General features: G+C 43.1%; 1 protein-coding gene across 1 annotated transcript; it reads left to right on the plus strand.

Moving 5' to 3' along the window:
* The first annotated feature begins 178 nt into the window (after positions 1-178).
* Positions 179-9,117, plus strand: LOC311133748 (mitochondrial intermembrane space import and assembly protein 40-like). Its single transcript, XM_084167300.1, has 3 exons — positions 179-336; positions 5,022-5,120; positions 6,783-9,117. The coding sequence occupies exons 1-3, from the start codon at positions 273-275 to the stop codon at positions 7,157-7,159; spliced, it is 540 nt and encodes a 179-aa protein (XP_084023426.1). The 5' UTR covers positions 179-272; the 3' UTR covers positions 7,160-9,117.
* Positions 9,118-14,515: the final 5,398 nt, after the last annotated feature.

Consider the following 14,515-nt stretch of genomic DNA (forward strand, 5'->3'; position numbering starts at 1 on the left):
ACTGCAAAATAGTCATCTGGTACTCCACAGGAGTTGGTAGGAGTTGCCCCTCACTACTGGTCCAGGCTCAGATTGATGTTTTATCCTCATTATGGGGGTTGTGTAATCTGATCCTGGATCAGCTGCACAAATCACCAGTGGCTGCCCAGAAAACGTCATTAGACTGCGTCCAGAAGTCAAAGCACAGAGGGGTCAAAGGCAACGAAAAACGGGCGGTTATTTAATGTCTACGTGCACTGTAGCTAATTGTTGTACAAAAACCGTCATTGCTTATGGTACAAGTAGAGGACCGACGGATATCACCACCGTCTGTCATGTCGTACTGCAAGCAAGAGGGTAATAGCACACCTTAGCTTTTCATTCATTTCGCTTGTGTAATGTCATTGAAGGGGCTAGCATGGAAACGTTAGGTAGCTAGTTAGCATGCTAGCATGTCAGCGTTACTTGTTCCAGCTTTATTGGTGCAGTAATTTCATGGTGTTTAGTTACAGCAGCCAGTTATAGGGTTTGAAGAGGTCTATAAATAGGGCAATCAGATTATCTCAGGATTAATCTGATTTGTAAAAGAAGACTATTAGTACGAGACGAGCACATTAACTTCCATGTTAGCCAGATAGCTAATTAACTAGCAAGGCTAGTAGATTACTTTATTTCAGGCAGAGCTGTCAAAGTGCTTGCCAGAAGATACCGACCTTACCGTTACGCTTGTTTACACTGAGGTCAGAACACAATCATGGTTCCATTTAGTTCTCAGACTAGTTGGCATTCAGCCATTTGCTTTGCCCACAACTACTCTGTGTGTGTGTGTGAACTACAACCTCAACACTGTTTTAACATTTAGAAACGTCAATCGTTGCTTGCAATATGGCTTTCGAAACATATGGCCCTTACCTTTCATCAGCAAGAACCAATCCTTCAAATAAAAAAAGATACACGTATGGTGTGTTCACACTGCACCCTAGGCCAGGGCTAAGAGCCTCCATAGCCCTGGGCTAAGGGAGATTTTAGCCTGGGGCTAAGCAAGTGTTCACACTTTTTATAAAGTGGGCTAGCACCAACCTTAGCCCAGGACTAGCCGGCCCTGCTCCGGAGCACTTTTCGGGGTTAGCCAGTGTGAATCAGGGTCAAGAACAACTACTACAATGCTCAGTCCAATCACAAAAGCTGCACTGTTATTTTGATAAGTAAATAAATACTATTTAATCCTATCTCTTCAGATAGCATTGAGGAGTACACCACATCAGTCATTGGCTTCATCAATAAGTGCATCGATGATGTCATCCCCACAGTGACCGTACGTACATACATTTTTACATTTTAGTCATTTAGCAGACGCTCTTATCCAGAGCGACTTACAGTTAGTGAGTGCATACATTATTTTTATTTAATTTTTCATACTGGCCCCCCCTGGGAATTGAACCCACAACCCTGGCGTTGCAAACGCCATGCTCTACCAACTGAGCTACATTCCTGCCGGCCATTCCCTCCCCTATCCTGGACGACACTGGGCCAATTGTGCGCTGCCCCATGGGTCTCGGCCGGCTACGACAGAGCCTGGATTCGAACCAGGATCTCTAGTGGCACAGCTAGCACTGCGATGCAGTGCCTTAGACCACTGCGCCAGCTCTAGGAAGAGTAACAACACATCTGCCACACTGATCCTCAACACGGGGGTCCCTCAGGGGTGCGTGCTCAGTCCCCTCCTGTACTCCCTGTTCACCCATGACTGCATGGCCAGGCACGACTCCAACACCATCATTAAGTTTGCCGACGACACAACAGTGGTAGGCCTGATCACCGACAACGATGAGACAGCCTATAGGGAGGAGGTCAGAGACCTGGCCGTGTGGTGCCAGGATAACAACCTCTCCCTCAACGTGACCAAGACAAAGGAGATGATTGTGGACTACAGGAAAAAAAAGAGGACTGAGCACGCCCCCATTCTCATCTGTAGTGGAACAGGTTGAGAGCTTCAAGTTCCTTGGTGTCCACATCACCAACGAACTATCATGGTCCAAACACACCAAGACAGTCGTGAAGAGGGCACGACAAAGCCTATTCCCCCTCAGGAGACTGAAAAGATTCGGCATGGGTCCTCAGATCCTCAAAAAATTATACAGCTGCACCATCGAGACCATCCTGACTGGTTGCATCACCGCCTGGTATGGCAACTGCTTGGCCTCCGACCGCAAGGCACTACAGAGGGTAGTGCGTACGGCCCAGTACATCACTGGGGCCAAGCTTCCTGCCATCCAGGACCTCTATACCAGGCGGTGTCAGAGGAAGGCCCTCAAAATTGTCAAAGACTCCAGCCACCCTAGTCATAGACTGTTCTCTCTGCTACCGCACGGCAAGCGGTACCGGAGTGCCAAGTCTAGGTCCAAAAGACTTCTCAACAGCTTCTACCCCCAAGCCATAAGACTCCTGAACAGCTAATCAAGGCTACCCAGACTATTTGCACTGCCCCCCCACCCCATATTTTTACGCTGCTGCTACTCTGTTAATTATTTATGCATAGTCACTTTAACTCTACCCACATGTACATATTACTTCAACTACCTCAACTAGCCGGTGCCCCCGCACATTGACTCTGCACCGGTACCCCCCTGTATATACAGTGGGGGGAAAAAAGTATTTAGTCAGCCACCAATTGTGCAAGTTCTCCCACTTAAAAAGATGAGAGAGGCCTGTAATTTTCATCATAGGTACACGTCAACTATGACAGACAAAATGAGGGGAAAAAATCCAGAAAATCACATTGTAGGATTTCTTATGAATTTATTTGCAAATTATGGTGGAAAATAAGTATTTGGTCACCTACAAACAAGCAAGATTTCTGGCTCTCACAGACCTGTAACTTCTTCTTTAAGAGGCTCCTCTGTCCTCCACTCGTTACCTGTATTAATGGCACCTGTTTGAACTTGTTATCAGTATAAAAGACACCTGTCCACAACCTCAAACAGTCACACTCCAAACTCATATGGTCAGATGAAACCAAAATATAACTTTTTGGTAAAAACTCAACTCGTCGTGTTTGGAGGACAAAGAATGCTGAGTTGCATCCAAAGAACACCATACCTACTGTGAAGCATGGGGGTGGAAACATCATGCTTTGGGGCTGTTTTTCTGCAAAGGGACCAGGACGACTGATCCGTGATGGCTGACTAAATACTTTTTTCCCCCCACTGTATAGCCTCCCTACTGTTATTTTATTTTACCTCTGCTCTTATTTTTCTCAACACTTTTTTGTTGTTGTTTTATTTTACTTTTTTATAAAAAATAAATGCACTGTTGGTTAAGGGCTGTAAGTAAGCATTTCACTGTAATGTCTGCACCTGTTGTATTCGGCGCATGTGGCCAATAAAATTTGATCTGAGGACAAAAACCAAAATACTTTAATCCATGCAAAAACATTGGTTGCTGTGCCTAACAAACATGGTTATTGTGCAGCAGGCTGGCTAATGTCTTCTCACTTAGCCAACTAAAGCTACAAACACTACAACTGGAAAGGCAGCAAATGTTCCATTTGTCTTTTTTCATAGCTTTTACTTTTAAATGGATATATCCATGATGATAATATTGTTGCATGATTCCGCCTAGATCAGAAAAGTTGATGTCTCGTTCATGCACAGCATTCTCTGTACAGTGGCGAGATCGAATTTCAAAGTGAAACATTGTTTCAGACAGATGGCAAAGTTTATACAAACCATCACTATTGGAAATCAAATGCTAGGCTAGACGCAAGATGAAATAATGTGTTAATACATTTCTTATTGCTTATAACATTGGTCACATATTTGTCCGTTATCCCAGGGCTGTGGAATACAAGTGTCATTCCTTAGCCCAGGGCTAAAGCTTAGCACAGGGTTAACAAATAATTGTGTGAACACAGGCTAAGCTAGCCCAGGGCCAGTCTAGCCTGTGGCTAAGATAGCCCGGGGCTAAGAACAATGCAGTGTGAAAAGGCCTTTATAGCAGTTTTGCGCATATCCATACCGCTATAGGTACCTCCATCCGACGAAGCTACACTTCCCGAGTTATGCTTACAGACTGATGTTCAGAGCATACTAGATAGCTAATTAGCACAGGTGGTCGCCTCTTCCGTAAACAAACTCTGTAACGTGGTGATATGGCCATGTGGGAACACTAAGCCTATCAAGGTGTGTATCAATTTAACCTTTAATTTTTTAAAAATAATTTCTTGCTGATATGAAAGATAATGTCCTTATGCTTCCAAAACTGTACCGCAAGCAACGCGTTTTAATGTTCTTATTGAGCAACGGGGTTCTTAACAAAACTCCTCCGTACAGAAGACTCCTTTCGTCCAATGACTTATGTTCAACACAACATGCCATTCCATAATGGCAGCTGTGGCTACTGCTAGCTAGCATGAGGATGAAAAGGGCCGTTTACAGAGAAACTAGCAGTATTTCAATCTTCTCGATGGAGCAGTGTGGATAATGGTACAATTTGAAGTACAGTGGCATATTCCATCCCTGCATTGAGGTACGTTTTCCGACCCATATCTCGCGCCGGCTCTACGGTGTCTTAATGTAACCATGATTTGCGTTCCGACCTCAGTGTAAACAAGCGTAACGGTAGGTTCGGTATCTTCTAGCAATCAAAGGGTCATGTTGGGTGACAGTTCAGTTTGTTTTAAATCTGGACCCTGCTGGTTAAACATAGTTAGTGGACATTGATTCAGCACTCTGTTTACAGAACTCTGGTGAAAAACAGCTGTTGTCGAATTGTTAACTTAGCAGCATTTATGGCCAACATATTAATAGCCAACCACTTGCATTGATCCAATAGATAAATGCACTTGTGTTTATTGGGTCAGTCAGACAATATTAACCATGAATTTGTATAATTGGTCTCCCAATTTGCTTTAATAAAACATGCCTGGAGACAGGGGAGGGGAAGTGCATTTAGTATCTCATGGTCATAGCTCCTTAGCCATTGTTTCCTTAGAGATGCCATATTTTCATGCCATCCTCTAACCTGTGTTTTCTCCTTGCCAGGTAAAGATCGCATCATCTTCGTTACCAAGGAAGACCATGAAGCACCCAGCAACGCTGAGCTCATTGCAGACGACCCCAATGACCCCTACGAAGACCATGGTGAGTGGGCTGTGAATTCATGTCAGGGATGGAGAAGAATTATGGAACACTCATCAGTAGTGTAGTCATTACAAAGATACCAAAGAGGTGAATGATGAAGTTACAACCATGTCAATACAGTGCATTCGGAAAGTATTCAGACCCCTTCACTTTTTCCACATTTTGTTACGTTGCAGCCTTATTCTAGAATGGATTAAATTTGGAAAAATCCTCATAAAATAGAAATACCTTATTTACATAAGTATTCAGACCCTTTGCCATGAGACTCGAAATTGAGCTCAGGGGCATCCTGTGTCCATTGATCATCCTTGAGATGTTTCTACAACTTCATTGGAGTCCACCTGTGGTAATTGATTGGACATGATTTGGAAAGGCACACACCTGTCTATGTGAGGTCCCACAGTTGACAGTGCATGTCAGAGCAAAAGCCATGAGGTCGAAGCAATTGTCCGTAGAGTTCCGAGACAGGATTGTTTCTAGGCACAAATCTGGGGAAGGGTAGCAAAAAATGTCTGCCGCATTGAAGGTCCCCAAGAACACAGTGGCCTCCATCATTTTTAAATGGAAGAAGTTTGGAACCATCAAGACTCTTCCTAGAGTTGGCCACCTGGCCAAACTGAGCAATCGGGGGGAAAAGGGCCTGAAGTTTGCCAAAAGGCACCTAAAGGACTCTGACCATGAGAAACAAGATTCTCTGGGCTGATGAAACCGAGATTGAACTCTTTGGCCTGAATGCCAAGCGTCATGTCTGGAGAAAACCAGGCCAAAACCATCCCTAAAGTGAAGCATGGTGGTTTTTCAGCAGAAGGAACTGGGAGACTAGTCAGGATCAAGGGAAAGATGAACGGAGCAAAGTACAGAGAGATCCTTGATGAAAACCTGCTCCAGGACCTCAGACTGGGGCGACAGTTCACCTTCCAACAGGACAACGACCGTAAGCACACAGCCAAGACAACACAGGAGTGGCTTCGGGACAAGTCTCTGAATGTCCTTGAGTGGCCCAGCCAGAGCCCGGACTTGAACCCAATCGAACATATCTGTAGAGACCTGAAAATAGCTGTTCCGCGACGCTCCCCATCCAACCTGACAGCGCTTGAGAGGATCTGCAGAGAAGAATGAGAGAAACTCCCCAAACACAGGTGTGCCAAGCTTGTAGCGTCAAACCCAAGAAGACTCGAGGCTGTAATTGCTGCCAAAGGTGCTTCAACAAAGTACTGAGTAAAGGGTCTGAATACTTATGTAAATGTGATATTTATTTATCATTTTATACATTTGTCAAAATTTATAAAAACCTGTTTTTGCTTTCTTATTATGGGGTATTGTGTGTAGGTTGATGATTGGGGGGGGGGGACGATGTAATCCATTTTAGAATAAGGCTGTAACGTAACAATGTGGAAAAAGTCAAGGGGTCTGAATGCTTTCCGAATACGCTGTACATGCTAGCAAGGTGGGAAAAAACTGCCGTTCTACCCTTGAGCAAGGCAGTTAACCCCCAACAGCAATTGCTCTCCGGGCGCCGATGACGTTAAGGCAGCTCCCTGCACCTCTCTGATTCAGAGGGGTTGGGTTAAATGCGGAAGACACATTTTGGTTGAATGCATTCAGTTGTGCAACTGACTAGGTATCCCCCTTCCCTTTCCTCTTATATTTCTATTCCTCTAGGCCTGATCCTGCCTAGTGGAGAGATCAACTGGAATTGTCCATGCCTGGGAGGGATGGCTAGCGGGCCCTGTGGGACACAGTTCAAGGAGGCCTTCTCCTGCTTCCACTACAGCAATGAGGAGGTGAAGGGTTCAGAGTGTATCGACAACTTCCGCGGTATGCAGGAGTGTATGCAGAAGTACCCCGAGCTCTACCCCCAGGAGGACGAGAACGAGGGAGCCTCCCCAGGAGGGGCTGACGCTGCTGCCCCTGCGCCCGCGGAGGACTCATCCCCAGCACCAGTGCCCTCTAGTGACTCTACCCCGTCCTCCCCAACACTGGAGTCTGCCCCGTCATCCGACAATACACCACCCACAGACAGCCAGGCTGCCAGCTAAAATCACCCACCCTCCACCATCCCCCGGTCTCTCCCTGAAACCACTGCCGAGCACAGACCACTCTCTGGGGAGATCAGCTCTGTTGACTGATGCCTCAGACCTGTTCTCTTGGTTCAACATTCATCACGAGGGAGAATTACTTTTAAAGGAGGCCTAGAACTGCAGAGGAGTTAAGTCTCCTACAGGGCATATGCTGTGAGAGGAGGAGGACAATACAAAATAAATACAAATCTTTTTCTTATGCTTTATTATGCAGTGGTTGTTGATCTCCTGAGGTTCCTACAGTGGTGAGTTTGTAGAGGAGGGCTTGTTCGCTGCAGAATACTTTAGTTAAAGGACTCTCATCCAAAACAATTTAGCTGCTTATTGTCAAGCTTCAAATCGGGTAAGTTGTGCCATTCTGCGTTAATTCTACACTGGAGGTGTGTAACCTACTATCAATGTTACTGGTCAGACTAGTTTGTGATCACTTGACTTAATGTTAGGCTTGGGCGGTATACCATATACCGGGGTATTTGGAAATAGTCTGTTTTTTCAATACTGTCAATAGCATTGAAACTTTTTATTTGACGTTTTTCAACACATTTTAATATTTGTAGCTACTTTTTAAATTAAAAACCCGCAGTCAACTTGTGCAATACTTTAGGAGATGAAGCCGATTGCATTCTTCATTTCACCGGTCACATTATTTTACACTATGAAGCTTACCATAGTTCCAGCTGTGTATTGACGTGTCGCATTTTATATTGAAAGTCGTGTTTTTTTGCTTCAATAGAGTGATCAGGGATGTGCATCTATAGTTTTCCTTCAGAGAAAATACATTAGTGCAACACATTAGGCTTCATTTTAATCAGATGACAAAAGAAGTGCAACGCTATTTGGCTGGCAGCAACAAGTAACTGAGCTTACAATGAAAAAAGCAAGGTATTTTTTGCAAAAATGATGCATGGCCATCATATGTCTGTTTATCATAGGAAATGTAGCTGGCTACATCCTTTCAAATGTTTTGCTTAAAGTTAATATTTTACTAGAGAAAAGTAGGCCAGCTACACCGAGAAAAGTAGCTACACATCAGGCATTTTACATCTGCGTTTACATAACGCAGCAAGATATTCCGTTAAAAAAAAAATATTCTGCATTAAAGCGACCCCTAAAGTTTACTTACTAGTTAATCTAAGTAAGTGGCTGAGTTAATAAAGTGATGGGGCATCATATTGTGTTAGCTTTCTGCCGTGTTCTCTCCTCTTCTCAGAGCAGGCAGGCCTGTTGCCCTAGCGACTCCAGACTCCACACAGACACAATGTGTAGTCTACATATGCTGCTTCAGAGCCAGTACTGTTGTTCCTTCAGACAAGCATGCATCTTAACTTTGTTCATTTGCACAATGTCTCACGTTCACATTCACTTGTAAATGTCCAAACTCACCAAAAATAACTTTTGGTTGCTCCTACCTATATATATGTACAACTTTATGAGCTGGATTGCCTGTCTTTGCAATTACTTTATTTTCGTTTGGGCCTGTTAGCAGATTTAGCCAGCTGCCCCATTGAAATTCGCCCAAAGTTTTTTTTTTTTTGCTTTTCTTTGGCGCCCCCTTGTGTACTAAGCCTGTAATACCGTAAATCCCGGTATGAGAGAAGGACGGTATGATATTAAAATCTGGATACCGCCCAACCCTACTTCATGTTTGTGTTTGACAGATCATGGTAAGCAATAGAGCTAGGATTAAAGCTTGATTACTCTCCTGTACTAAATTGCTGCCCAAAGATCATGTGACATGTTTTTCCATTTAAGTTTTGTCAAGTCCTGAATGTTGCTGTTGGCAGGATGTTTTTCCACCAATCTGTGTTTAGATTTTTAGCACAGCCTAAATTACCTCACTATTACTTAGTAGATTTTTCCATCCAATGACCACCCTTCATAACCCATATACCCGAATAAAGTGGAAGTCCATTGTCTATGCAATAATTTCCTTGAAGGAGAGAATTCAACACTGCGAGCCAACTGGGGTTTGGTTATGGGTTGCATAATAGTCTCCATGGAAGAAAGAGCTGTTGGAAATGTATTGGTCTTTGACAGTGACACTACTAATCAGAGGGGGAGCTTTGGAACCTTGGGGCTGAATCCTAACTTGAGATGTGTGTTTTAGGGCGGACCCCATTTAGTCAGCTGGTCGATTGTTTGGTCGATAGGCTGTTGTTCGAGCAGTCGCAAATATAAATGTTTTAATGGCACACAAGAAACCTATCTGATTCATGCCGGTCTCAGTGGACTAATCCATTGTGGAGGCCGCGGGGATGGCACACCAGTATCACCAGTAGTACATTTACCATTCTAATCTACAATGTTTGTTTGGTTAAGGTAATTTCTGTTAATGCATTCAATTTTATTATTATTATTATTTTTGAGGTCTTTTACAGTTCTCATTGTCGGAGTGGACACGTTGTTTGCGGACCGCACAACCTAAGCTACACTTGTGAGGAACAAGTTTTGGTTTATTTAATTCCATTTACAGAGTTGTCTTTTTGTTTGTAGCGCTCCTGTCAATGTTGATTTAAGGATGCACGCCTGATTATGTATAGAAGTAGGCCTAGGATACCTGGCCTGCGTGCAAATGTAGACCTATAAATGTGCCCATTTGGGGATCTGATAGTATTTCTGATTGTCTTAACTCACCACCACTGTGGAGCATCTCAAAGTAATTTTTTCTTCACCTCAAACAGCAAGTAAACAAAGTCTGTTTTTACATCCATTGAGAAAAGGCTACGTTGAGGAACTATTGTCAATTTGAAAAATCGATAACCACTGGTGTGAAAAGGGGAAAAATGTCATCCTCTGATCCGGTGGAAGCGTGGTAAAATAGGCCTACCTGATTACTTCTTATCCCTTGCACAAATAGTCTACAGCTGTGTCTGTCCTGAGCTCACTGGCGCGGGAAACACTTTAGTTTGCTAGCGTGAGCTTCAGGCCAGACAAAGTTGAAAGTTGATACAATGTTTCAAGTTCCTTGCAGACAGGCCATGTGTAGCCAATGTGATTTATAGGATATTTATTTCTATCAAGATATTTTCTACCTCCAGGCTGCAATGTTTTTATTTGTTGGCTTTATGTATGCAATTTTTTGCCTACATAGTTGGCAATGGCAATAAAGTTACTTTTATAATTTTGATTAACCACATGATAATGATTTTGAGATACTTAGACTTTATTATAAATTAAATGAAACTGTTCCACGAAAAGGTGCATTTTGAAAATCATAACTAGCACGCAGATCAGTAGAAAAGGTAAGATTACATTGGTACTCCAAATTGAAAAGGTTGCCGACCCGTGGTGTATCCCATTACCGGCAACTTCAGGAGCGAAGGCCAGCAGCAAGGGGAGGAGGAGGGTTGGGAACAGGTTTTTTTCATCTAGTTAGGCTATCTTGATCTCTGGCTCCCTCTTGAGTCATTTGTGTGTCTTAATTATTGAATCACTGTGTGCTTAAAGCATAAGACAAGCTCATTAGCCTACATACAGTACCAGTCAAAAGTTTGGACACACCTACTCATTCAAGGGATTTTCTTTGTTTTTACTATTTTCTACATGGTAGAATAATAGTGAAGACATCAACACTATGAAATAACACATGGAATCATGTTGTAACCAAAAAAGTGTTAAATTCTTTGCAGCAATTCGACCATGAAGGCCTGATTCACGCAGTCTCCTCTGAACAGTTGATTTTTAGATGTGTCTGTTACTTGAACTCTGTGAAGCATTTATTTGGGCTGCAATTTCTGTGGCTGGTAACTCTAATGAACTTATCCTCTGCAGCAGAGGTAACTCTGGGTCTTCCTTTCCTGTGGCGTTCCTCATGAGAGCCAGTTTCATCATAGCGCTTGATGTTTTTTGCGACTGCACTTGAAGAAACATTAAAGTTCTTGAAATTTTCCGGATTGACTGACCTTCATGTCTTAAAGTAATGATGGACTGTCGTTTCTCTTTGCTTATTTGAGCTGTTCTTGCCATAATATGGACTTGGTCTTTTACCAAATAGGGCTATCTTCTGTATACCACCCCTATCTTGTCACAATACAACTGATTGGCTGAAACGCATTAAGAATGAAAGAAATTACACAAATTGACTTTTAAGAAGGCACACCTGTTAATTGAAATGCATTCCAGGAGACTACCTCATGAGGCCAAGAGTGTGCAAAGCTTTCACCAAGGCAAAGGGTGGCTACTAAGAATCTCAAATATAAAATATATTTTGATTTGTTTAACACTTTTTTGGTTACTACACTCCTTTGTTGCCTTGGCCGTGTGTTTTGGGTCATTGTCATGCTGGAATACCCATCCACGACCCATTTTCAATGCCCTGGCTGAGGGAAGGAGGTTCTCACCCAAGATTTGATGGTGCATGGCCCTGTCCATCGTCCCTTTGATGCGGTGAAGTTGTCCTGTCCCCTTAGAAGAAAAACACGCCCAAAGCATAATGTTTCCACCTCCATGTTTCACGGTGGGGATGGTGTTTTTGGGGTCACAGGCAGCATTCCTCCTCCAAACATGGCGAGTTGAGTTGATGCCAAAGAGCTCCATTTTGGTCTCATCTGACCACAACACTTTCACCCAGTTCTCCTTTGAATCATTCAGATGTTCATTGGCAAACTTCAGACGGGCATGTATATGTGCTTTCTTGAGCAGGGGGACCTTGCAGGCGCTGCAGGATTTCAGTCCTTCACGGCGTAGTGTGTTACCAATTGTTTTCTTGGTGACTATGGTCCCAGCTGCCTTGAGATAATTGACAAGATCCTCCCGTGTAGTTCTGGGCTGATTCCTCACCGTTCTCATGATCATTGCAACTCCACAAGGTGAGATCTTGCATGGAGCCCCAGGCCGAGGGAGATTGACAGTTATTTTGTGTTTCTTCCATTTGCAAATCTTCTCACCAAGCTGCTTGGCGATGGTCTTGTAGCCCATTCCAGCCTTGTGTAGGTGATAGATGAATTTGTATGTTTATTATAATGACTAAAAGGACTCCACCCCAATACTGTATAAATGTGTAAACTGTGTTAGTTATAAGACAATAAACCCACTAACAGAGAAGGGGGTTAGAAACTGCTGAGACAAACATTCCAGGAGAAAGAAAACCTGGAAACTGTCAAACTTAACCATTCTATACTGTGTAAAGTCACAGGCCGCCTAAAGGTGGGCGGAGCAAAGTTCCTTTGTGTGAAGGCATATAAAAAGCCTGTGTGTGTTTTTAGCGCCAGAGCGCTCTCTGAATAAAAATTGCTGATTTCTTGCAGACTGGAGAATTTTTTTAATTCTTAATTAACTAGAGTCTTACAACTTCTGGGAATTATTCAAAGCTTAGTATTAGAGATAGAAATTCTCATGACAATTTGTCCTTCGAGCCGGATCTCAAAATCCGTTTTCTGTCGTTCCGGGGGACACCGAAAACCGTGCACGGGCGGATGATACATCCGTATAGACAAAGACCTGGCCTCTGAGATTGGGGGTTATTTACAGGCCGGTGGCAAAACTGGTAGACGACAGAAACAGTGATGAGATCACCAAAATTGAGATTTATATCCCAGCTGCAAGGATAAGGTCAGTAATTTTTATTCATGGGTTTTGGGGGATTGATATTTTGAAACTGCAGTAGGAAAAAAATGAACAGTTTAAATCTGCTGTAGTGAGGGTAGTAATCCGTCGATAATCCAAAAAGGGATCGTCATCCAGTAAACCGTTTTTCGCTAGAGAAAACCATGTGCCGGGTGTAGATCAAAAGGAAGGAAGGAAGTGGGTCCGCAATTGACACAAGGTATACAGGTCGATACCAATATAAACTAGTTAATATTGAGATTGTACAAGATACAGTCTTTACAATATAAACAGGAAGGGAGATAATGATCATCGTGTGAGATAGATACATTAAACAAGTCAAAAGTCATAAACAACTGGAGATTTGCCATAACTCTATCCATTTCATGAAATTGGAGCCTTACAAACTCCGGGTTACCGATAGTGTTAACTAATAATCATAAGGTTGTATACGTGTGAGACCTAATGATCCATCAAAAATCGCGATAATTAATTATTTCAAGGAAGGAATATACGATAAAACGTATAAGACATTAAAGTCGTAAAATCATTTGACACCTAATAAGTAATTAAAAGTGATAACTTATACTTAGAATCTTGAATAATTATTTTATCTAATTAAAATACGTGTGAGACCTAGTGATTTGTTAATAGGCATAAAATAATTGTACAAAATACTCAGTAGAGAATAGCAGAGGAGTTTAGCTACCATGGGAAGCAAATCCTCAAAGGAGGTCCCGGAGTTAACCGAGGATGAGAGGTATATGGTGTTAAAGGATGAAAGGAATATATACAATGGACCCAGATGGAGGAAAAAGTATGGGTTTATTGGACGTCTCGATGTAGACAAGTTAGATGCATGTAAACTGTGGAACTGATCTAAAGAAACAGCGAGTAGAAGGGCTAGACACGGCTAGGGTGTGGCTCTCTGAGGCTCGGAAGAGCGAGGAAGGTCAGAGAAGGAAAAAGGGAGTTATGCAGAGGGAAAGAGAAGTGAAGGTTGAGGTCAGTGCCTCCCCCAGAGAAGAGGCCAGAAAGGTTATATCCAGTCCTGGCAGAACTGGCTTGGAAAGAAAACCCAGATGATGAGGTTGTTGTGTGTAGAAGAAAATTAGGACAGGGAGCGGAGTATTTAATAGCCACACTAGGCGAAATAGCTGGTAGGGGTAGAGACCCAGGAGAGAGAGAGGAGATAGGGCAGGAAAGAGTGAGGGCTATGGGGGAGGGAATAAGTGCTTTAACTGTAACAAGGGAGGGCACTTTGCCAGAGAGTGTGGGGCCCCGTGTATATACTGTAACAAAACAGGCCATAACCATCGCGACTGCAGACATAAAGGAAAGGGAGAAGTGGGATAATCGGGGTGGAAAGGGAGAAAAGACCTACAAACGGCCACCGCCCAGTTCTGGTAATGGGGATCAATGGTTGCTGAGGAAGTCATAGGGGGTTGAATGTTTGGTATGAAAGGGCTAGCTAGTTAGTGTTGCGAACTAGTGACGTTTAGAGTGGTGACGTAACTTGCTAAGTGACATGGAAGTAGTTGTTTACCTTGCTTTGCAAGGATCGCAGATTTTGTGGAGCAACGGGTAACGGTGTTTCGATGGTGAATGTTGTGGATGTGTGTAGAGGGTTCCTGGATCAAACCCAGGTAGGGACAGAAAGCAAAACTTTTACATTGATGCTATTGACCTAGATCACTAGGTGAATTTATAACATTATACGGGAGAGATTTTCTTACCAACACATAGCAGATGGTAGAACATAGTAATTAA

Source organism: Coregonus lavaretus, assembly GCF_964263955.1.
Source record: "Coregonus lavaretus genome assembly, chromosome: 8".
NCBI lineage: Eukaryota > Metazoa > Chordata > Actinopteri > Salmoniformes > Salmonidae > Coregonus > Coregonus lavaretus.